At 46.0% G+C, this 25,286-nt stretch overlaps 1 protein-coding gene across 1 annotated transcript; it reads left to right on the top strand.

The window, feature by feature from the left end:
• Positions 1-669: 669 nt before the first annotated feature.
• LOC104603057 (uncharacterized) lies at positions 670-1,388 on the top strand. Its single transcript, XM_010266985.2, has one exon. It carries the CDS (start codon positions 765-767, stop codon positions 1,218-1,220), a length of 456 nt encoding a protein of 151 aa, XP_010265287.1. The 5' UTR covers positions 670-764; the 3' UTR covers positions 1,221-1,388.
• The last annotated feature ends 23,898 nt before the right edge of the window (positions 1,389-25,286 follow it).

Here is a 25,286-nt window from a genome sequence, read left to right as displayed (position 1 = left end):
AGCTTTAATAATAATAATAATAATAATAATAATAATAATAATAATAATAATAATAATAATCCCAAATCATCAATTTCAATTTGATTTGATCCGGTTCGACCGTATGAACCATATAATAAACCCTCCTATCCAAAGGTTAGTTTTATTTTGACAAATGTGCTCAGAGCCTCCGATTATCAAAAATGGGGTGTGTCCAAATCAGTCCAACTCATTAGAAAAAGGAGTCAAGCTTCCTCTTGGCGTGTATCACTACATCTTTGCGTTGACCCAACCACTAAAAATCCATTGAAGCGTGACAACCGCCCAAATGTAGGTGGGCCCCGCTGGTTGATCCTGGCCATCCAATGAGGATCCTCGTTGGTCTAAAGAGTTCCATTTGTCGAACTTATCATCCAAGTTACTGACCATTTCTCGGCTTTGCCAATCTCCTTATTATTAAATTCCTTTTTACCTTTCCCAGTGGGAGGCAGTCCCACCATGATCCCTGAGTGAACGCGCATCTGCTGAACCCTCCAATACGAACGCGCCACGTAAGATCCAGAAAAATTTCCAAGCAAGTTACATGTACCAGGGATCACAAGCTTTTCCGGTTTCCGGTCATCCAGACCCAGTTCACCTCAGTCCTTGCTACCTGGTCTGGTCCTATAAATAGACCAACTTCGTCATTCGCAGAGAATCAATCTGAGTTGCCCACATTTGTCCACATAACTGAAAAACAGGTAAGGTAATTAAGCTGAAAGCTGAGCCTGAGACACGACGAAACCATGGCGCGTGAAGGGGAACGAGCCCAAGCAACAAGAAAACGCTTACTCGTCTCTGTATCAGCTCTCATAGCTCTGTGCGCGAAGCAGGCCAGCCGTGTTTCAAGAAAGTTCAAAACGGAGAGCAGCAGCAGCCTAAGAATCGCGTCTAAGTCGCCGTTAGCAACGCCGAAGCAGCTCCTGACGACTTTCAGTAACAAGGCTATTCCGTTCCGCCACAAGAAGAGAGTTAGCGAGGAATCAGAAACGGGCGCTGGAGCGAAAGATGGAGAATTCGGAGATGGTGGGTTGTGGCAGAGAACGATCTTGATGGGCGAGAAGTGTCAGCCGCCCGATTTCTCGGGTGTTATCTATTACGATACCAACGGCAAGCTGCTTAACGAGATACCACCCCGATCACCGCGTGCGAGTCCGTTGCCGAGACATGCTTTTCCGGCAGCGAGAGGCGAACTCTATTGAATCAGTCCTTGTATAGATGTTTCCGTGATACGAGAGGCCGACCGGGAAAGGATTTCCCAGTTTCCACCATGTTTTTTTTTTGGTTGATTTTTCATTTTTCTTTCATTTGGTATAGAACTTGTACCTCATAGATCATAGAATATACTTTTGTGTTGTGTTTGGTGAGGACTTTTGGCTTCCATGCTTATTGCTTTTTGTATTTTTTCCCCTGCTTTTAACTAAAGAAAAACAGCTATTTAAAAAACACGCAGAGGTTTTTATGGGTTTTATTGGGTCCAAGTCCATCTTAAAAAGGAGATCTCCCAAACAGTTTTCTTTTGACAGACGACTTGCCTAGCTCTTTGGTAGGGTCAATTTACTCAATTCTCTCAGTTTTTTTTTTTTTTTTTTTTTTCTTCAGAAATTTGCTTAATTACTTAAAAAACTTTGAATACAAAGTGCTGGGTTCGAAACCCATTCATCTTCAATGTTCGACCCATAGCACCATGCAGCCAAGGCATGAGCTAATCCATTAAATTGTCTCTTAACATGAGAGAAAGAAACATAATGTAAACCCGATACTATTTGCCGGGCATCCAAAAGAAGATGTTTCCATCGCCATGGAGCAATTGGATCTTTTGACTTCATAATATTGATGACGGATAGACAATCACCGTGAATAAGCATATTTCATCGTTGAATCCGATTAGCCACCTTCACAACTAATAACATCCCTTCCATCTCCACCATCTCTGCATCCCCTCTGATGTGGCACGATCCGGGTATTCCTAGTTGGCTGCTGACTAGCTCCTTGTTAACAACAGACGACACCTGAAAAGATGAAAAGAATGATTCCCGGGGATTTACCCAGTGGGAATACTCTGAAGCTTAAGTCAGAACGTTGGGGAAGGAGAAAAAAGAGTGCGAAAGCTAAGAGTATAAGTCGCGCTTTATCAATGTGCTCGAGAGATTAGCACGCGAGCAAGTAAAGACTCAGGTTGAGAATATGAGAGTGCGGAAGTATTCCAAAGTTTGAGAAAAAATCTCTCTCTTCTCCTTTGCCTCAAGGGCTTTTATAGGGGAGTTCTTGTCAAATCGGGCGTAACCGTCACTGGGCCCCTGCCGCAGCCGTTACCTGCCAGGGCTGCACAGGTGATCATTGCAACGTACCTCTTGTTCGGATGAGTGACACGTCTTAAAGGGGCAGGCATGCCTCCGCCTGCTGAGAGACGTGGGTGCAGACTATCGAAAGGACAGGGACTGCGTCGTCAGTCAAGAGACGTGGCGCAGACTGATCAGTACGGTTTGTTGGGTAGAAGCTTCCTGAGAAACGTCTACGCCGCTCATTCGCGAGCTACTTTGTAGCGAGCTTAGGAATATTTCGGGGTTACCCTTACTAAGGTTGTTCTCTGGGGTGACTTATCCGCTTGGGGGTTGGAGCGAGCTGGTTTCCCTAGCATGCGAGCTGAAGCAATCTTGGAGTATCCCCTTTTGGGTAGCTCGGGGGACCCGGAGCTTGTGTTGTAGCGGGCTTCTCCTACAGCGAACTATGATATAGCGAGTTGCTCTATGGGCTCGTTGCCGTGATCAGGCTATGATGCTGAGCTGTTGCCCGTGCTGAGTCAGGTCCATGTGCCTTTCGTATTCCGAAAACGTGCTGAGGGGGATCTTAACTCTGGATGTTGTGCAGCCGTCGTTACCTCAATCATGGGAGACGTGCAGCCAATCACTTTTCGATTTCAAAAGGCGTGCGGTGAGTCTTGCTCTCAGAGGTACGAAGACTATAAATAGGAGGGCCCTCTAGGTCTCACTTTCTCTCAGGCCATCTTGCTGTCTTCGGATTCTGAGGTCGCGCATCTGTCATGTCTACTCGAGTTCCTCAGTTTACTTCGTCCCGTCTTTTCCGGTGAGTCTTGATCACTGTCAATCATGTTTGGGTACCCGTACCATATTGACCACCGGGCGGTGGCTAGGATGATGATGTTCCCTCGGGCTCGGGGGGAGCTTGGGAACATGTCCCGGGGGTTCGGGAGACCTCCGGTGATGGAGCCTCCACTTCTTGGGGATGGGAGCCGGATACTTTCGGCCCTTCCTCTATGACAGCAGGGAGACTTAGGTCTCTAATCAGCTATTTCCACCTTCCTGGGGACCTTGTCTACTGCCTTCCCACCGGTAACTTCTCGTGGGAGCACGGCCCCAACGAGATAGTCATCTACCAGGAGCAGCTCGAGGCTGGCCTGCATCTCCCCCTGCACCCCTTGATAGTGGAGGTGCTAAACCATTTTAACGTCACTATCGATCAGCTTCATCCCAACACCCTTCGGAACAAGGTTGGGACTATATCCTTGTGTTGTGAATACTATCTTCCTTTAGACTTTGACATCTTTTCTGCTATTCTTTGTATAAAGAATGCCACCCCCGGGGCTCCACCGGAGATGCGTCTTTACTACCTCTCCCCCCGCCGTGGCTACAAGCTCTTACACGAGCTACCGAATAAAATTCCCACCTGGAAGCGGGATTAATTTTTGGTCCGCAACCCCGAGGGGTGGCCCTTCCCTACTTCTTGGAGGGGCATCGTCCAGGACTTCGGGGTCGAGCTGGACTCTGAAACTCAAAAAATGATGCTGTCCTGGGCATCAGTAGGCTTCCTCTATTCGGACTAATTGACCGAGGAGAAGCTCGTGCAGGCCGGCCTGAGCCCGGGTAGGTTGCCTCTTTAGGTCGCATAGTATCTTGTCACAACATTGTGTATATACATATACTTTGTTCTTACCGAACTAGTGCCTTATGGTTTCTTCTTGGCAGCCATTATGTTTGGTGTTGACTCGCGCCGTCTCCTTTCAAGCAACTAGAAGCGCAAAGTGAAGAGGTCGCGCCCCGACCAGACTCCCCCCTCTGGGGGTACCGAGTTCGGGTCTGTTGAGCCAGGCTTCACCTCTCCGCCACCCGAAGTTCCGCCACCTCCATCCAAAGGAGGTGTTGGCGGGGCCAGCCTCGAGGAGGGTGAGCTCCCGCAGCAAGGGGTGGTCCCCCTGGTCCTTCTCAGTCGTTTCCCTACTCGTGGCTCCTAGTGGGGAACTGGGAGGGCATAAATGACTTCGTTGTGGCTCGTCGGAGGAGCCGGAGAGTGATCTGCAACGAAGAGGTTGCTAAGTGGGGGGCGATGGAGCCTGGGGATCTTGTCGCGCTTGCCGCATCTCACTGTATGATGGTAAGTGATCCTTCTCTTCTCCTTCGTCTTTCCTTCCTTTTTGCTGTCCTTTGACTTCAGTCTCTTGTTGAAAAGTAAACACCACCATACACGCCATGGCCCTCCAAATGCATGTCCACTCCTGCGACGATCGTGACAAGAAGGTCAACATTCAGAAGCTCCAGGGCGAGCTTGACCGGACTCGGGGCAAGCTCCTTCACACTCGCAAGGGGAGCGAGTCCCAGGAGCTGATCGTCCGAGACCAAGCATGTCCACTCCTACGACGCTCGTAACAAGAAGGTCAACATTCAGAAGCTCCAGGGCGAGCTCGACCGGACTCGGGGCGAGCTCCTTCACACTCGCAAGGGGAGCGAGTCCCAGGAGCTGCTCGTCCGAGACCAAGAGGCGCAGATTGCCAGGCTTTCTGAAGAGAGTGCATGCTACAGGGAGGAGTCGTCGAGGGTGGCAGCGGAGAGGGAGCTCCTTCGCCAACAGGTTCGGGACATGGAGTCCACTCTTCTGGACCGAACTCGGAACTTCGACAACATGGTTGAGGCCGAGCGAGAGAAGGCGGTCTGAGACATCAAAGACTCCCAGGAATATCATGACCTCTAGGTAGAGTATGGCTCAAGTTCGTACCGCTTCGGGTTCAAGCTCTGTCAGTGGTTGGTCCGGAAGAAATTCTCTGGACTCAACCTCGACGGCATCACTATGAAGGGCCTGTCTCCCGAGATGGCGGACCAGGCGGAGGAAGAGGAGGCTGACTCTCTGGAGGATGAGGACGAGGAGGCCGATCCCTAAGGCTTCGGCGGCATTTGATCATCTGCTTTGACTTCTGGTGGCTCCAGGGTGCCATAAACCTGGTCTTGAAAGGATCTTTTGCTGGGCGGTTGTGCCCTTTTATTTTCTATCAGACTTTTTTGAGCTTTTTAGCTCGGTTGTTGTTTTGTTTGTTTTTTTTTTGAGACAGTAATGAAATTTCCTTTTTCTTCCAAGTAAGGTTTGCTCTTTTTGTTTTTGCGAAAGCGATCTCATCACTTTGAGCTGTTAAGGCTATATGCCTACAATAAGACCTTTCGGTAGTTATGTTTAAGGCCTCCCTATAGTATAACGCGGAGTGGTCACCATGTGTGCTCGAACTGCACGTTTGTTGCCTATACTTTGGTTCAACCAATGTGCCGAGACGAGCCATGCTTCGTGGGGTTTGGACTCGAGCTGCTAATGCCTCTGATATTTCATACTTTGCCTTCGTCACTGAAGCAACTGTCTTTCCTGGTGCTGAGTTCTTTTGTTAGCTCTGTGTTGTAGCCCTTAGGCTGAGGGGGTGACTTAGTCTGCCCTTGAAGTTTGCCCATGCTGTGGAGGCGATTGGGTCTTGTTGCTTCGAGGTCATGTTAGCTCAGCATTTTGGCTCTTAGGCTCTGGGAGTGACTCATGGTCTACTCAGTAGTTCGCCCATGCCATAGAGGCAACTGGGTCTCATCACGCCGAGGTCGTGTTAGCTTGGCATTTTGGCCCTTAGGCTCTGGGAGTGACTCATGGTATACTCAATAGTTATAGGTAATATCACCTTAAGTTGACAATATTCCATGCCCGAGGTGCTTGTTTCCCTTCGAGGGTCTCGAGCTCGTATATTCCTTCCCCGAGAACTCGTTTCACTTGGTAAGGTCCTTCCCAATTCGGTCCGAGCTTGCCAACGTCGGGCTCAGGTACCATAACTTTCCGAAGGACCAGGTCGCCAACATGGAGGTTCCGCTTCTTGACCCTGGCGTTATAGTACCGAGCTACTCTTTGTTGGTAAGCTGCAGTCCTGATATATGCGAGGTCCCTTATTTCATCGAGTAGATCGAGGTTGGTACGTAGCTCGTCTTCATTTTCCTTAACGTCGTATGCTTCTAGTCGTAACGAGGGAATCTCAATTTCAACTGGGATGACTGCTTCGGTGCCATAGGTGAGGTTGAAGGGAGTTTCTCCTGTGGCGGTCTTCTCTGTCGTTCGGTAGGCCCATAAAACGCTGGGTAGCTCGTCTTCCCACAGTCCTTTAGCTTGATCTAGGCGTGCTTTCAGTCCGCGAAAAATAGCTCTGTTCGTAACCTCTGCTTGACCGTTCGCTTGAGGGTGTGCGACCGAAGTGAAGTTCTGTCGTATCCCAATGTCTTGGTACCAGTTCTGGAATTTTATGTCCTCGAACTGCTTGCCGTTGTCAGAGATTAGCACCCGAGGTAAACCAAAGCGACACACTATGTTCTTCCAATAGGAGTTCTGGACATTTCGGGCTGTAATTGTTACAAGAGGTTCAGCTTCTACCCACTTGGTAAAATAATCCACTACTACCACTAGGAACTTCCTTTGGCCTGTCGCTGGTGGGAACGGCCCAAGTATGTCGATACCCCATTGTGCAAAAGGCCACGGGCTGGTGAGGTATTTGAGGTCGGAAGTGGGCTGATGATGTATGTTGGCGTGCTTCTGGCACTTGTCTTATTTTCTGACGAGTTCGGTGGCATCTGCTTTCATTGTTGGCTAGTAGTACCCTTGTCGTAGTGCTTTTTGGGCGAGGGCCCTGCCCCCCAAGTGTCCGCCGCACAGGCCTTCATGAGTGTCATGGAGTACAAGCTCGGCTTCGGAAGGTCACAGGAAGAGCAGGTAGGGGAGCGTGTAGGATGTTCGGTACAACCGTTCGTCTATTATGACGTATTTGGCCGCCTGACGCTCTACCCTTCTGGCGGCATTGCGGTCCGTAGGGAGGGTTCCGTGTAGCAAGAAGCTCACGAGCGAGTCGATCCAGATCGACTCTTCTTGAACGACGGGAGCGACCTCCTCTGCTCCCCCGAGAATGCTAGGCCGAGGCAGGTCCTCTATGTACACAGTCCTCCCGGTGTTATCACTAGTGCTAGCCAACCGGGACAGGGCGTCGGCCTCAGCGTTCTCCGACCTTGGAATTTGTCTGATGAAGTATGACTGGAAGTTGAGCAGGGCCTCCTGTACTTTGGCTAAGTAAGCAATCATAGTTCGTGAGCTTCGTATTCTCCTGTGACCTGATTGACCACGAGCTGGGAGTCGCTGTAGATGATAATGTGCTTGGCTTTTATTTCTTTGGCTAGAGCTAGCCTGGCTATCAATGCTTCGTACTCTGTTTCATTGTTGGATGCCGCAAACTCGAAGTGCAGTGCGTACTCCAACTTTGTGCCACTTGGGCCATGCAGGATTATTCTGGCTCCGCTGCCCTGCTGGTTCAAAGAGCCATCTACGTGAAGGATCCAGGGCTCCTCATCCCAATTCGTGCTCGGCCTAATTAGGAGAGATGCCGCACTGGCTGCAACCTCACGGTGCTCAGACTTGACCGGTCTGGGAGCTTCGGGCTCGCCCGAGCTGGGGGCCTCGTGCTCAACCGACCTGGGGACTTCGGAGCCGAAAGTGCATTCTGTAACAAAATCTGCTAAGGCTTGGGCTTTGATAGCAATTCACAGCTTATGTTGGAGATCGTAATCGCTGAGCTCAATGAACCATTTCGTCAATCGACCGGAGATCTCGGGCTTGAGTAAGACTTGCCTCAGAGGTTTGTTGGTGAGGATGACAACAGTATGAGCTTGGAAGTACGGGCGGAGCTTTCGGGTTGCGATAATTAGTGCGTAGGCCAATTTTTCTATCTCTAGATATCTTGTCTTTGCTCCCTGCAACACTTTACTAACGTAGTAGATAGGCCATTGAACCCGATCTACTTTCTTTATTAGTACCGAGCTGACCACTTCGTCGCTGGCTGAGAGGTACAGATCTAAAACGTCTTCTTCTTCGGGCTGGGTTAAAACCGGAATACTGGCGAGGTACCTTTTGAGCTCGTCAAACGCGAGCTGACAATCTTGGGTCCATTTGAACCCTTTGCTTTTCATTGCCTTAAAGAAAGGCAGGCAGCGGTCTGCTGATTTGGACATGAAGCGGCTTAGAGCGGCTATCTTGTCGTTCAACCTCTGAACTTCCTTCACTTTCCGAGGTGGTCTCATATCTAAGATGGCCTTTAACTTGTCCGGGTTGGCCTCGATGCCGTGCCGGTTCACAATATACCCTAAGAGTTTACCCGAACCGGCTTCAAAGACACACTTATTCGGGTTCAACTTCATACTGAATTTACGCAGAATTTCAAAGACTAAGTTCAAGTCTTGTATTAAATCACAAGAAAGTTGGGTTTTGACGACCATGTCGTCTACATAACATTCCACTTTTTGGCCAATTAATGGCTCGAACAGTTTATTTACAAGTCTTTGGAAGGTCGACCTGGCATTTTTTAACCCGAAGGGCATGACCTTGTAACAGTACAGGTCAAGCTCGGTTATGAAGGTAGTTTTCTCCTTGTCTGTTGGGTCCATCCTGATCTAATTGTAGCCCGAGTAGGCGTCTAGAAAGCTCATCAACTCATGCCCCGAGGTCGCGTCCACTAGGCGGTCAATCCTGGGGAGTGGGAAGCAGTCCTTTGGGCAAGCTCAGTTTAGGTCGGTGTAGTCGACGCACATGCGCCATTTACCATTAGCCTTTTTCACCAGAACGAAGTTGGCCACCCAGCTCAGGTAATGGACTTCCCTGATAAAATCAGCTGCAAGGAACTTCCCGACCTCCTCGTCGACTGCCCTCCACCGCTCTAGGGCTAGGTTGCGTTTCTTTTGCTTAACATGCCTAACTACAGGATCAGTATTAAGCTTATGAGTTATAATGCCAGGGTTTAGGCGGGGCATTTTTGCCGCGGACCAAGCAAAAACATCTAAATTCTTAAGTAAAAAGCGTACCAGTTCGGACCGCTGGGGCTCCTCGATGAAAGCGCCGATTTGAAGCATTCGGGTAGGGTCCTCTGCTGAGGTCGGAATGGAGACAGTCTCCTCCGTGGGCGCAACTCGCTCCTCGCTTAGCTCCGCAGGTCGCTCCAGCTCGAGGTCATCGGCCACCTTAACTTTTCCCTTGAGGGCGGCAACATAGCACTTGCGGGACTCGATCTGGTCACCCCGCACTACCCCGATGCCGAAGTCTGTGGGGAACTTCATGGCCAAGTAGTAGGTGGACACCACAGCCCGTAAGGCATGGGTAATCGGCCGACCTACTATGGCGTTGTATGGGGAGGGGGTCGCGAGCACCAAGAAGTCGTGGTTGAGCCTTACAATGCTAGGCCAAGTGCCGACTTCCACAGATACTGTTACTATTCCTAGGGGCCGGACTTCCTCTCCGCTGAAGCCATCCAGGGGAGTGTTTGTGGGCTTTGGGTTGCTCTCCTGAAATTGGAGTTTGTCGAAGGCTGCTTTGAAGAGGATATCCGCCGAACTGCCTGAATCAACGAGGACTCGCTTGATTTCGATGTCGTTGACCCTCATCTTTATGACAAGCGCATCGTCATGAGGGTAGTGGACCCTGCGTGCATCGTCCTCTGTGAAGAAGATGGAGTCTTCTGTCCTTGGCCGTTTTGGAGGGTTCTGCTCTTCCCTACCGGATTCACGAGCTGACGCGCGAGCTGCTGCTGAAGTGCAACCCGCCACAATCGATCCTCCGACTATGACGTGGATGATCCCCTAAACTGGTCTCTCTTCGGGGGGCTGCTTCTGCGGTTGGTCTGCTTGTCTGCTGGATTCGGGGGCGTCTCTGCCTTGCTCCCCCTGTCGACCTGCTTTATTATTATTATTTTGTACAAAATTTCGTAAGTATTCGCGACAGATGAGCTCTTCTATCTCATCGCGGAGGTTTTTACAACTCTCGGTACTATGACCGTGGTCTTTATGAAAACTACAATACAAATTTTTATTCCAGGTGCTGGGGTCGGCCTTCAGCCGAGGTGGCCACTTCACATATGGAGTGTCCTTGATCGCCATGAGGATCTCAACCTGTTTTGTATTGAGGGGCGTGTAGTCCCTTTTTGCTACTGGGGCTCGGGAGGGTTGGACTGGCCTCACTCCCCGAGCTATGTCCTTCTTCTTCCTGCGGTTGCCCTGAGACGAGGGTTCTGGTTCCCTCTTTTTTTTTTTTCTGGGGCCTGTTCGCCCTTATGGTTGATCTCCTCCTCAGTCCCAATAAACCTATCCGCGAGCTTAAGGAACTTGGTTACGGTTTTGGGTTGGTTGACAACTACGTGCCACTTGAACTCCTTATGGGTGATACCTCGCTTGGCTGCTGTGAGGCGTACTGCGAGATCCTGGTCAGGTATCTGCAAGCAAGCGTCATTGAACCACTTGATGTAGCTCCGAATGGACTCCACTTCCTTTTGCACTATACCGAGGAGGCTTTCCTGAGTTCGCAGGCATCTCTTGCTGGTGATGAAGTGGGAGGTGAAGACCTGCATGAACTGCACCCAACTTCTTATCGATCCTGGCGCGAGGTTCCGGTACCAGGTGCAGGCCACTCTTTTGAAAGTAGTGGAAAAGGCCACACACATGCAAGACTCGCTAGCCCGTACCAGGTGCATCTGAGACTGGAAGGCGTCCACATGGTCATTTGGATCAAAAGACCCATCATACTTGTCTAGAAGAGGAAGCTTGAAATCTTTTGGCATGGGGACAACAAGGAGTTTTGGAGATAACGGGGAAGAAACCGAGAGGAGGGGGTAGCTTTCACTTCAGCTGAGCACACCTCCTCCTTTCCTTTGAGCTCGGGAGAGGCCCTGGAAGCGGTTCAGCGAGCTTTCCGGCGCCTTCACTGCTGCTTTGCTGGTTCGACGTTGGTTCTCGACGCCTCGGTGTTGCCGAGCTCGATAGGCTCAGACTACTGGTGACGACTCTGGACCGAAGGGCCCTGTCTATAGCCCGTTGCTAGGACCTCGAACGGGTTGTCTGCTAATGGGAGCTCGAACTCTGAAGGCTGTGGTGACACGGGCTTTGTTGGGTGGGAGGCCCCTGACCCGCCCACAGGCTGCGGGGCAGGTGCCGAGATGGCAGCCGACCTCTCTTTCTTGCCACGGGAAGAGGCGTGGCTCTTGGCTGGATCTTGGACCTGGGAGGCTTCTTCCCAACGAGGTCGCTCACTCCGGCGGGTTGATTTGGCCTGCTTCGTGGGTGGGTGCCGAAGTGGAAGTGACATCTGGGCCTGAGGCAGAGAGGGAAACTGCTGCTGGTACTGGTACTGGGAAACCTGGTGCAACACTTGCTATTGGTAGAGTTGAAACTGTTGCATTTGAGCTTGCATGGCCCGCATGCATTGCATTAAGTCCTCCAGTTGGTTCGGGTTGGTCGCTGGGGGCACAACCGAGGGTTCAGTAGGGGTTGCTCCTATAGTAGAAGGGAGCGGAGCAATGGCGGGTGCCACTGTAAGAGGCACATTCAGACTAGGGACTCCATCCATGGTGAGGGGGACGGTAAACTGTCAAATGCAGAAAGTAGGAAGCTGGGGCTGCTCCCCACTAGCGTTCTGGCTGTTGCCACGTCCGGCATTGCTGGAAGAAGCCATGAAGAATGCTTAGTTTTTTTTGGAAGAAGGAACTTGTGAAAGCTCAGAGGAAGGCTTTTAGAAGCGTTTCCCACAGACGGTGCCAAATGATGCGGCTTGATCCGGGCACTCCTAGCTGGCTGCTGACTGGCTCCTTGTTGGCAACGGACGACACCTAAGAAGATGAAAAAAAGGATTCCTGGGGATTTTCCTGGTGGGAATACTCCGAAGCTTAAGTCAGAATGTTGGGGAAGGAGAAAAAAGAGTATGAAAGCTAAGAGTGTAGGTTGCGCTTTATCACTATGCTCGAGAGATTAGCTCGCGAGCAAGTAAAGACTCAAGTCGAAAATATGAGAGTTCGGAAGTATTCCAAAGTCTGAGAAAAAATCTTTGTCTTCTCCTTTGCCTCAAGGTCTTTTATAGGGGAGTTCTTGTCAAATCGGGCGTAACGGCCACTGGGCCCCTGCCGTAGTCGTTACCTGCCAGTGCTGCGCAGGTGATCGTTGCAACGTAACTCTTGTTCGGATGAGTGACACGTCTTAAAGGGGCAGGCACGCCTCCGCCTGCTGATAGACGTGGGTGCAGACTGTCGAAAGGACAGGGACTGCACCGTCAGTCAAGAGACGTGGCACAGACTGATTTGTACGGTTTGTCAGGTAGAAGCTTCCTGAGAAACGTCTGCGCCACTCATTCGCGAGCTACTTTGTTGCGAGCTTAGGAATATTTCGGGGTTACCCTTACTAAGGTTGTTCTCTGGGGTGACTTATCCGCTTGGGGGCTGGAGCGAGCTGATTTTCCTAGCACGCGAGCTGAAGCAATCTTGGAGTATCCCCTTCTGAGTAGTTCGGGGGACCCAGAGCTTGTGTTGTAGCGAGCTCTTCCTACAACGAACTATGATATAGCGAGCTGCTCTATGGGCTCGTTACTTTGCCGTGATCAGGCTATGATGCTGAGTTGTTGCCCGTACTGAGTCAGGTCCACGTATCATCATTTCATAGGTCGGGTCAAATCATCCTCCGTCACCCTCCAAGCATTAAACATGATTTAGCCATTATGAAACATCCATCGCCATCAACTGCTACACAAGCCGCTGCTCCATGAACCATCAAAAAATTTCCTCACGTCCGAATGTTGGCTAATTTGTCTGTCTTCTTCATACCGAACCTGTAACCCACCCCCTACATGTGCTTGTAGCCCCACTAACTCCATCCTAAATTTTCTTATTTTATCAATTACTCGTTCTGGTACATTCGTAACACCATTGAACATAACATCATTCCTAGCTAGCCAAATCATCCATATTACTAGAGTCTGCGACCGCAACAATAAAATAAAACATCTACTTCTGCTATTAGACTCACTCGCTGAACACTTTTGTTAACCATTCAGCAATTGTGTTCTCCCTCACCCCATCTGGCCTCCAACCGATACTACCAAACCAGAGAAACTGCACCACCAAAATAAATGCTCAAGTGTTTCTTCTTCTTGTGCACAAAAAGCACACCTCCTGTCAACATGTTGTCCCCACCATCTGTCTTTGGTAAAATTTAACCCTTGCACCAGTCTCCACATAACTTGTTCATGTATGCAACTCCCAATCAACAAGTTATAAACTGATTTAACAGTTAACATTCCACCCCTCTCATAAGTCCAGATCCACTCATCTTCTTGTGAGGTATACTTTGGTAATCCAATTCTTGTAATAGCTTGCTGAACGTCAGGAGGGAACCGCTTTGTGTAAAAAGATCAGCAACATAAGAAACCCCATCATGAATCTCTTCTGTTGGCCTCTGCAGTATAAAACCTTCTAAGTCTGGCACCCATATTTTGATAGTAAGCCCATTCCCCACCCTTTTACAACATCCTCCTTGTAATATAGATTACGGGTCCTACAGAGACCTTTCCAAAAAGGTGAGCTGCTACTCCCCACAGAGGCTGTTAGGAAATCAACGCCTTTAACATATTTCTTTATTAACAGTTTATTCCAGAAGGACTCCTTCTCTGTCATAAGTCTCCAACCAACTTTGGCCAATAATGCATTATCGAATAATTTCATCTTCCGAATACCCAATGCCCCACATCTCTCTGGCCTACAAGCTTTCTGCCATAGCAGATCAGTACCTGGACCTGAATGTCCATTCCAAAAGAAATATTTCATAGTGGTTTCAATGATAGAACAGGTCTGGGTTGGCAAGGAATGAACTGGCATAGTATATGCAGGCAAAGCTGACAACACACTGTTCCCCCCATCTGTGATAAACATTTTGCCCTCCAGCCACTCAGTCTTGTCTTTACCCTATCCACAACTTCTTGGTAGCTTTCAGACCTTCGATGTCCAATACAAAGAGGCATCCCCAAGCATCTTGCCCGTTGACCTAGTCTCACCACACCTAAACTTGACTTTCCATAATTAACCTCCTGTCCAGAACATCTCCCAAATTCAGCTAAAATGTTAACTAATGCGGCACGATGTGGGCACTCCTACTTGGCTGCTGATTGGCTCCTCTTTGGCAACGAACGATACCTGAGAAGATGAAGAAGAAGGATTCCCGGGGATTTGCCCGATGGGAATACTCCGAACCTTAAGTCAGAATGCTGGGGAGGAAGAAGAGAGAATACAAAAGGATAAGAGTGTAGATCGCGCTAGATCACTACATTTCGAGATTAGCTCGTGAGCAAGTAAGAGTGCAAATTCAGATCTAAATCCGAGAGAGAGAGCCTATCTCTCTGCTTTAAGGGCTTTTATAGGGGCGTTCTTGTCAAATCAGGTGTAACCGCCACTAGGCTTCTGCCGCAACCGTTACCTGCCAGGGCTGCGCAGGTGATCGTTACAACGTACTGCCTGCTCGGCTGAGTGACACGTCTCTGAAGGGACAGGCATGCCACCATCTGTCGAGAGACGTGGGATAGACTGTCAATCGAGCAGGGACTACGCCGTCAGTCGAGAGACGTAGCACAGTTTGACGAGTACGGTCTTGTTAGATGGAAGCTTCCTGAGAGCGTTGCATCACAGTCGCAAGTTACTTCGTAGCGAGCTGTTCTACAGGATTGACGAGTACGGTCTTGTCAAGGTGACCCTCATCAAGGTTGGTCATTGGGGCAGTTCTTCTGCCCAGGTGTTGAGCGAGCTGGTTTCCCTAGCTCGCAAGCTGAAATAATCTTGGATTATTCCCTTCTTAGTAGCTCAGGGGATCTGGAGTTCGCGCCGTAGCGAGCTCCCCCTATAGAGAGCTATGACGAAGCGAGCTGTTCTACAGGCTTGTTACTTGGTCGCGGTCAAGCCAGGCTGCTGAGCTGTTGCTCGTGCTGAGTTAGGTCCACGTGTTATCATCTCAGTAGGTCGGGTCAAATCATCCTTCATCAATTGCCCCCCACTCCTCGAGCTAAGAGTGTTTCCTTAGCGCGAGGAGTTCATGGAGTGTGACGGATTGATTTGACCGAAACACAAACTTGATTGACTGCTCATATTAAATGGCTGCGCAGGAATCAGGGGATTTTCTTACTTTTCGAATATCGAAAACGTGCTGAAGCAGCTCTTAACTCTGGATGTCGTGCCGTCGTCACTACCCCAATCATGGGATACGTGCAGCCAGTCCCTTTTCAGTTTCAGAAGGCGTGCAGTCAGTTTGACTGCGAGTCGTCAGATCTGCTTCGATTTGGGCCGTTGATTCGGGGGTACAGTGGCTATAAATAGGAGGACCCTCTGGGCCTCATTCCCATCCATGCCATTTTGCTACCTTCGGATTCTGAGGTCGTGCATTCATTGAGTCTACCCGAGTTTCTCAGTTTACTCCGTTTCGTCTTCTCGTGCATCCGTCACTACCCCAATCATGGGATACATGCAGCCAGTCACATTTCAGTTTCAGAAGGCGTGCGGTCAGTTTGACTATGAGTCGTCATATCTACTTCGACCTGGGCCGTTGATTCGGGGGTACAGTGGCTATAAATAGGAGGACCCCTGGGCCTCATTCCCTTCCATGCCATTTTGTTGCCTCCAGATTCTGAGGTCGCGCATTCGTCTAGTCTACCCGAGTTTCTCAGTTTACTCCGTTTCGTCTTCTCTGGTGAGTCCCAATCACTCCAACCATGTCTGGGTACCCATACCACACCTACCATCGGGGCGATAACAAGGATGTCGATGCTCCCTTGAGCTCGGGGGGAGCTTGGGAGCAGGTCCCGGAGGATCGGGAGACCTCCGGTGATGTAGCATCTACTTCTCGGGGGAGGGAGCCTGACACCTTCGACCCTTCCTCCATGACGGCAGAGAGACATAGGTCTCTGATCCGCTATTTTCACCTCCCTGGGGACCTGGTCTACAGCCTCCCCACTGGCAACTTCCCTTGGGAGCATGGTCCCAATGACATAGTTATCTTCTAGGAATAGTTCGAAGCTGGCCTGCGTCTCCCTTTGCACCCCTTATTAGTGGAGGTGCTAAACCATTTTAACGTCACCATCGATCAGCTCCATCACAATGCCATTCGGAACATAGTTGGGACTATATCTTTGTGTTATGAGTATTGTCTTCCTTTGGACCTTGACATCTTTGCCTCCATTCTTTGTATAAAAAATGCCACTCTTGGGGTTCCACCGGAGCGGCGTTTTTACTACCTCTCTCCCCGCCACGGCTATAAGCTCTTGCATGAGCTACCGAATAAGATTCCCGCCTAGAAGCGGGATTATTTCGTGGTCCGTAACCCCGAGGGGTGGCCCTTCAGTCGAGGTGGCCACTTCACGTACGAAGCATCCTTGATCGCCATGAGGATCTCAACCCGTTTTGTCTTGAGGGGCATGTATTCCCTTTCTGCTGCTGGGGCTCGGGAGGGCTGAACTAGCCTTGCCCCCCGAGCTATGTCCTTCTTCCTGCTGTCACCTTGAGACGGGGGTTCTGGCTCCCTCTTTCTTTTTTTCTGGGGCCTATTCGCCCTTCTGGTTGATCTCCTCCTCAGTCCCAATAAACCGATCCACGAGTTTAAGGAACTCGGTTACAATTTTGGTTTGGTTGAAAACTATGTGCCACTTGAACTCCTTATGGGTGATACCTCGCTTGGCTGCTGTGAGGCGAACTGCGGGATCCAGGTTAGGTATCTGCAAGCAAGTGTCATTGAACCACTTGATAGCTCCGGATGGACTCCCCTTCCTTTTGCACTATGCCGAGGAGGCTCTCCTGAGTTCGCAGGCATCTCTTGCTGGTGACGAAGTGGGAGGTGAAACCCGCACGAGCTGCGCCCAACTTCTTACCGAGTCGGGCGCGAGGTTTCGGTACCAGGTGCGGGCCACTCCTTTGAAAGTAGTGGAAAAGGCCACGCACATGCAGGACTCGTTGGCCCGTGCCAGGTGCATCTGGGACTGGAAGGCGTCCACATGGTCAATTGGATCGAAAGACCCATCATACTTGTCTAGAGGAGGGAGCTTGAAATCCTTTGGCATGGGGACAACAAGGAGTTCTGGAGATAACGGGGAAGAAACCGAGAGGAGGGGGGTAGCTTTCACTTCAGCCGAGCATACCTCCTCCTTTCCTTTGAGCTCGGGAGAGGCTCTGGAAGAAGTTCGGCGAGCTCACCTGCGCCTTCGTTGCTGCTTTGCTGGTTCGGTGTTGGTGCTCGATGCCTCGGTGTTGCCGAGCTTGATAGGCTCGGACTGTTGGTGATGACTCTGGACCGAAGGGCCCTGTCTGTAGCCCGCTGCTAGGACCTCGAACGGGTTGTCCACTAACGGGAGCTCAAACTACGAAGGTTGTAGTGACACGGGCTTTGTTGGGTGAGAGGCCCCTGACCCACCCACAGGCTGCGAGGAGGGTGCCGAGGGGGCAGCCGGCCTCTCTTTATTGCTATGGGAAGAGGGGTGGCTCTTGGCTGGATCCTGGACCTGGGAGGCTTCTCCCCGGCGAGGCCGCTCACTCCGGTGGGTTGGATTGGCCTGCTTCGTGGCCAGGTGCCGAGGTGGAAGTGATATCTGGGCCTGAGGTAGAGAGGGAAACGGCTGCTGGTACTAGTACTAGGAAACCTAATGCAACACTTGCTGTTGGTAGAGTTGAAACTGTTGGAACTGTTGCATTTGAGCCTGCATGGCCCGCATGCATTGCATTAAGTCCTCCAGTTGGTTCGGGTTGGCCGTTGGGGGCACAACTGAGGGTCCAACAGAGGTTGCTCTTACTGTAGAAAGGAGCGGAGCAATGGTGGGTGCCACTGTAAGAGGTGCATTCAAACAGGGGACTCCGTTCATGGTGAAGGGGATGGTAAACTGTCCAATGCAGACAGTAGGAAGCTGGGGCTGCTCCCCATAAGCGTTTTGGTTGTTGCCACGTCCGACATTGCTGGAAGAAGCCATGAAGAATACTAAGTTTTTGGAAGAAAGTGCTATAAAAGCTTGGAGGAAGGCTTTTAGAAGCGATTCCCACAGACGACGCCAAATGATGCGGCACGATCCGGTCACTCCTACCTGGCTACTGACTGGCTCCTTGTTGGCAATGAACGGCACCTGAGAAGATGAAGAAGAAGGATTCCAGGGGATTTGCCCGGCGGGAATACTCCGAACCTTAAGTCAGAACGCTGGGGAGGTAGAAGAGAGAATACAAAAGGCTAAGAGTGTAGATCGCGCTAGATCACAACGTTTCGAGATTAGCTCGTGAGCAAGTAAGAGTGCAAATTCAGATCTAAATCCGAGAGAGAGAGCCTGTCTCTCTGCTTTAAGGGCTTTTATAGGGGCGTTCTTGTCAAATCAGGTGTAACCGCCACTGGGCTCCTGCCGCAGCCGTTACCTGCCAGGGCTGCGCAGGTGATCGTTACAACGTACTGCCTGCTTGGCTGAATGACACGTCTCCGAAGGGACAGGCATGCCACCAACTGTCGAGAGACGTGGGGCAGACTGTCAATCGAGCAGGGACTGCGCTGTCAATCGAGAGACGTGGCACAGTCTGACGAGTACGGTCTTGTCAGATGGAAGCTTCCTGAGAGCGTCGCATCACAATCGCAAGTTACTTCGTAGCGGGCTATCCTTGCTGCGAGCTACTTTGTAGCAAGCTCTTAGGGGTACTTTGAGGTGACCCTCATCAAGGTTGGTCTTTGGGGCAGTTCTTCTGCCTAGGTGCTGAGCGAGCTGGTTTCCCTAGCTCGCAAGTTGAAATAATTTTGGAGTATTCCCTTCTTAGTAGCTCGGGGGATCTGGAGTTCGCGCTGTAGCGAGCTCCCTCTATAGAGAGCTGTGACGTAGCGAGCTGTTCTACAGACTTGTGACTTGGTGGCGGTCAAGCCAGGCTACTGAGCTGTTGCTCGTGCTGAGTCAGGTCCATGTATCGTCATCTCAGTAGGTCAAGTCAAATCATCCTCCATCATTAACCACCTCATTCATCTCATATAGAGAAGAAGATCATCGGCAAATAAAAGGTGAGATACCACCGGGCATCATCTACCAATTCTTACTCCATGCAACATTCCCCTTGCAATAGCAGCTTTGTCTATCATCAAGGAGAGCACATTCATCCCCAATATAAAGAGATACGGGGGTAATGGATCACCTTCTTGTTGGTTCAAAACTATTGGACTCCACCCCATTAACAACAAGGACAACCAATCTTGTAGTGGAGATACACATTTGAATTAATAGATGAAAACCCCAAACCCTCCATAAGTTCATACAAAAATCTCCATTATTCCATTTTATCACAAGCCTTAGCCATGTCCACTTTAAGTGCAAAAACTCCATGTTTGCCCCTCTTCTTTTTCATACAATACAATGAACAACCTGGTGGCCAATGATGACATTATCACCTGGAACAAATAAATGCAGCTTGCCAAGGAGAAATAATTTTATGTAACACCACTCTTAGCCTATTTGCAAGGAGTAATAAATAGGCCGAAAGTGATGCACTGAATCCGGAAATTTCACCTTTGGAATCTCAAGTATATTAGTAAGGTTAATTTCCGGATATAAATTTTCACCATTAAAAAGAGATTGGACTAGGGCAAGTATATCAAAACCAATAATGTGCCAAGTTTTATGGAAAAAAATAGCTGAAGTGGAAGACCACATCTCTAACCTCCTCGTACGTGGGGAGTGGGGACTCTACATAGCTCCTCGTTTTCTTCTGGTGTAGATGATATGACCGGGTTGGTAGAAGTAAAGATGTCTGAGAAGTACGTCACAAAAGTATCTCTGATTTCTTCCTCATTATCAATCCAACTGCCATCTTCCTTCTTCAATCTATCAATTGCCAACCTCCTTCGTAGACAAATGAAGATACTTCGTGTTTCGACCACCTAATCGCAACCAGTTTTCTCTTGACCGTTGTCGCCAAAACATCTCTTGCCAATTCCTTCTCCACTGGAGTGTCTCCAGTTAGTTCCCTTCGTTTTTCCTCTATTTGACGAAAGGCATTACCAAACACTTGTCGATTCCACTTACTAAGAGCTAATCTCATTCTTTTGATTTTGTAACATTGGACCCATTTGTATTCCTTTCCCCAATTCCTTCAAATTGTTCATGTCTACTTCTAGTCCACATCATCTCAAACTTAAATCTCTTCCTGCACACCCCCTTGTCACCAACTAAGTTCAACAAAAGAGGACGATGGTCTGAACAAGTAGCAGTGAGATGTAGTACTGTGGCACGGGGAAACATCATTCTCCATTCCCCGTTTACTAGCATTCTATCTGATCTCTCAGTTGCTGCTGCTTTTTCTCAAACTTGTTTGGCTCGTCTTTTTCTTACTGTTAGAAAAATGCGAAATCTCAGCCAAAGCTGTCTAATAACAGGCCATAACGACCGACATATACGTATTGGATATTGGATATGGGGGATACTGACGAAAAATTAATATATACATGGAAACAATATAGATACTCCAATAAATCATAAATATATATATATATATATCAATAATATTAAATATATGTCCTAAATGAAGTATTTTTATGAAAAAATGTCTCATAATCAACATACAGAAACATAAGGGTATTCTCTAATAAGGTTATAACTACAAAATATAGGCTTAATAATTATTTATTGAAATATTTTATATAATTTTTTAAACAATTATTTATTTCTTATTCAAACAATTATTTTTTTATTACAAAAAATTAAAAAATAAAATGTAACAAAAAAAATAATTTTATGGATGTGATAGATCATCCATAGATTTACAACATGGTAAATTTTATGGTTAGATCACACCAAAAATTAGAAAAAAAAATAAATATTACAAAAAACAAAAAAGAAGTATTTTACAATAAATTTCAATATATCTACGAATTAAAAATTAGAAAAAATATTTTTATTCTAAAATTACAAAATGTTTTAAAACAACTATTTCTCATTTTTACAAAAAATAAATATTTTTCACACTAAAAATGAAAAAAATAAATGTTTTTATTTCAAAAATTACAAAAAATAAAAAAAATGAATATTCTAGAAATTTTAATAGATCTATGGATATGGTAAATCACTCATAGATCTATGACACAATTATTCTTCATGGGCAGATTACACCAAAAATATAAAATTTTACTTTTTGTTGTTATTTTATGTTTTTCTAATTTTTCTTCAAAATACTAAATAGATCTATTTAAAGAATAAAAAAAATAGGATTTTAAACATAAGGAGAGTATATATATATATATATATATATATATATATATATATATATATATAAGCATTTCCAAGCATAAAAAAATACAAAACATTGTAACATACTATCAAATAAATAGAAAAAAATATTTATTTTTGTAATTTTTGTAAAAATATTTATTTTATAATCCAAGAATGTATAGGGGTGATTTGGTGAGTTTGGGAGAGAAAGAAGGATTCTGGAGAGAGTTAGAAACCTTTTTTCTCAAGCATTTTTAATTCATTTTTTGTCTACAGGAAATCATACTATATCGACCAATACACCCTGATACGACTATGATACAGTCCCGGTACACCCTAATACAAGTCCGATATGCTCACGATATGCCCTGATACAATCACGACATGGGGTCGGCACGACGAAAAGACATAATGCAAATAATTTTGTAGGGTTTCCCGTGCCGACCCCTCAAAGATACAATACATATCGGTTGATACGAACTGATACGTTGCAAAATTTTGAACCTTGTAGTTGGGCTCGTTCTAACAACCTTTATAGCCTTGAATTGGGAATATCTCCCCATGAAATAAAGCACACAAGTATGGAGATGTTCTCAATGCAAGGCTATAAAGGCTATTCAAATTGTGTTCAAATGAGTCTTGCACTGATGGAAGCCGATCTCCCTAGGAAGTAGGGTGGATAAATTGGTAGATTCTATGGAAAATAAATAAATTTGTGTTAGTATTTTGGTATAATTGATTCCACGAAAAAAGAATGATTCTTGAGAGGTTTATTACTTGTATGGAGATGTTCTCAATGCAAGGATATAAAGGCTATTCAAATTGTATTCGAATGAGTCTTGCACTGATTGAAGCCAATCTCCCTAGGAAGTAGGGTGGATAAATTGGTAGATTCTATGGAAAAGAAATAAATTTGTGTTAGTATTTTGGTATAATTGATTCCACGAAAAAAGAATGATTCTTGAGAGGTTTATTACTTGGGGTAAGTAATACCTTCCTAAGACTTAGGTAAATCATTTATGCATTTATACAGAAAATTGCTAATATGTGATGTGACAATGAATACAAAATAAAATGTGATGTGACAATATTGTCTGCTAATACATGAAGTGGCAATATTGTCTATTCAATAATATCACTTTTTTGAATAAAACGGTCATTATACAACTTTGCCTAAGAATAAAAAGAATATTGGCAAGTGCACTTATCCAGGTAAATGCTACTCAAGAAACACTTGCCCAGATAAGTGTATTTACTTAATAAAAGACTTACTAATATGTCTATCAATGATGCCCAGAAATCTAAGGCCCAATTCAATTATCTTGGATTTGGATGATGTATTTATGCAATCGGATCAGAATTGGATTTGACTCCATCCGATCTAACTGAAATATGAATTCAATTATATTCTAATATTTATTTATTTTAATATATAAATTTTATATAATTATATTTAAAATTATAGTTTTTATATATTATATTATATTATGTATGAATCTAAATATATATAATAAATTCAATATATATTTATATTAATTTATTATATATAAAAATTAAAAATTAATTAATTTTTTTGTATTAAAAAAATAAAGTAGAATCAGATTAAATCCAAATCTGATCCAAGTCCATTAGGATTTGAATTCAAACCTAGATCTTTAAATTCGATTAGATTTCAGATTAGAATCAGATACAAACTTTCCATAATTGGAACAAAATCGGATTTTCCTACATCCGATCTGATTATAGCCCTCCTTACCGAGACGCCAACGACACCTAAAATCTTTGTCACTATTGGAATCCAATCTAACATAGAGTAGGAAAGGAATCAGTTAATACTGATTTCTGTTTTTTACTTTATTTTTTCAATTTGAGGTAATGCCAACCATAATGTTTACGGCTGCAAATAAATCAGATCAGATCCAATCCAAATCCGACACCGATCCATTAAGAGGCAGATTCGGATATCCCTCTTGATCCTAACAAATCAGATCAGATCAGAAAAGCAGATCCAATCCGCTGTGACCTGATTTAATCCGTTAATTATGAAATATTATATTTTATATGTTATTTACATATTATATATGGTTATTCTATATATTATTTATATAATTATATATAATATATTTTATATTTTATATTTGAATATATTATTATATTATATAAATATCATAATAAATTATTTTATAAATATAATTCTAATCGAATTGGATATCCGATAATATATTCGAATTCAAATTCAAATTATATTTTTAAAAATCCAACGAATCCTTATCGGATTCGGATCAGTCGGATTTTCTTAACGAGCTGAATCGGATATGCCCTTATCAAATCCGATCCGATCCGATCCATTTGCAGCCCTAATAATGTTGCAACAATTTCGAAACCCTTCAAAATCACTGATTGTTGAGAAAATGATTTTGATAAATCAAAGTTACCAACCAAACACCTACAAATAAAAAAACGGCTCCATTATCAAAGGGTTTTCTTCCCAATAGCACTAAACAAGATTTGGAGAAGATTGTTGTTGAGTATTAATCCATCATGAGTAGTTCATCCGCTGTATTAGACCATATACTATTATTAATTGAAAACACTAGTGTAAGGTCGCAGGTCTTCCGATGGTTTATTTATTTTTTGATAAATACTTCCGATAGGTAATCTTGATTCTTGATGGAAATGGAAAAAAGTTCACGGTTTAATTATAATCAGTGGTGTTAAAATAACACTTGCATGACTGTTTGTATGTCTCTCTGCAATTCTTTTTCAATGTAAACTTATTCAGCTTCAACTTTTAAGTAAGGTGTTAAAGAATCAGTGAATTAATTTCTAACTAATTGGATGGATAACCATGAACCATCCATCTGTTGATAGATCGGGACAGGTATTGACTGAGTTTCCTAGAAATGCAAGTAGAACTGGCAATTGGGTTGGGTGGATCGTGTTCGGGTTGGGTTAAACTACTTTGGGTTGATTTTGGGTCAGATTGAATTTCGGGTTGGGTTGTCAAATGCTGGACCCTAACCCTAAATGTTCGGGTTAGGATTGACCCATGGGTCAATTCGGGTCATCCCAAAAAATAATTGAAATTTAAAAAAATAAAGAAAAATTACATGAAAAATGTTAAAATTAAAAGAATTAACCTTAAAATTCCAAATATAAAATAAAAAACTTGAACATTTAAGGATTGAAAGAGTAAACAATAAAAAGTAAAGATTAAATAAAAAAAAATTAAAGAGTGAAAACTTCTAACAATGCATAAATAATCCCAATTAAATTTAACAATTGGATCAACGGATTATCCCATGACCCAACCCAACCCAGTTTTTTTGGGATTAGTCGGCCCCTTTCACATTCGAATAACTAAATATGAGACCCTAACCCTGTTTTTCCGGGTTGGATTGATTCGGGTTCACGAGTTGCCTCAACTTTTTGCCACGTCTAAATGCAAGTACGAAGCTTCTTGCCAAATAGAATTAACATGTAAATATGTAAATTAAAGAATTAACAAGAACTGGCCAACTGGGTGTGGGCCCCCCGGGGGAGGGTGTGCGTCTTTGAGAGAGAGAGGGCACAGGGTAGCCCTTGCCCTTCCACCAAGCTTGCGTTTCCCTCTTACTTGCTTCCTAAATTTGGTGTGGGGCAAGACCCAAGAATCCTCGTTTAACCACATACCATATACACTGTACGCTGGGTCCCAAAAACTTGCCACGTGTTACATTCTCACAAATGAAGCCTCGCATAGGAGAGATGTCTTACATGTGAAAATTTCTATTTGGAAAGATCAAATTCCTCAGAAAAAGGTAGGAAAACGGTTAATACTGATTTCTGCTTTACTAGGCTCAGTTTGGAAGGAGTATATATACAGTATAAATACATACAAAATAATATAAAATATAAGATTTTACACTCTACGTATTTATATTTGT

The sequence above is a fragment of the Nelumbo nucifera genome, chromosome 4 (genome assembly GCF_055504915.1).
Source record: "Nelumbo nucifera cultivar China Antique chromosome 4, China Antique-T2T, whole genome shotgun sequence".
In the NCBI taxonomy this organism is placed as follows: Eukaryota; Viridiplantae; Streptophyta; class Magnoliopsida; order Proteales; family Nelumbonaceae; genus Nelumbo; species Nelumbo nucifera.
The sequence above is the reverse complement of the archived record's forward strand: the minus strand, read 5'-3'. Positions and strand labels throughout refer to the sequence as shown.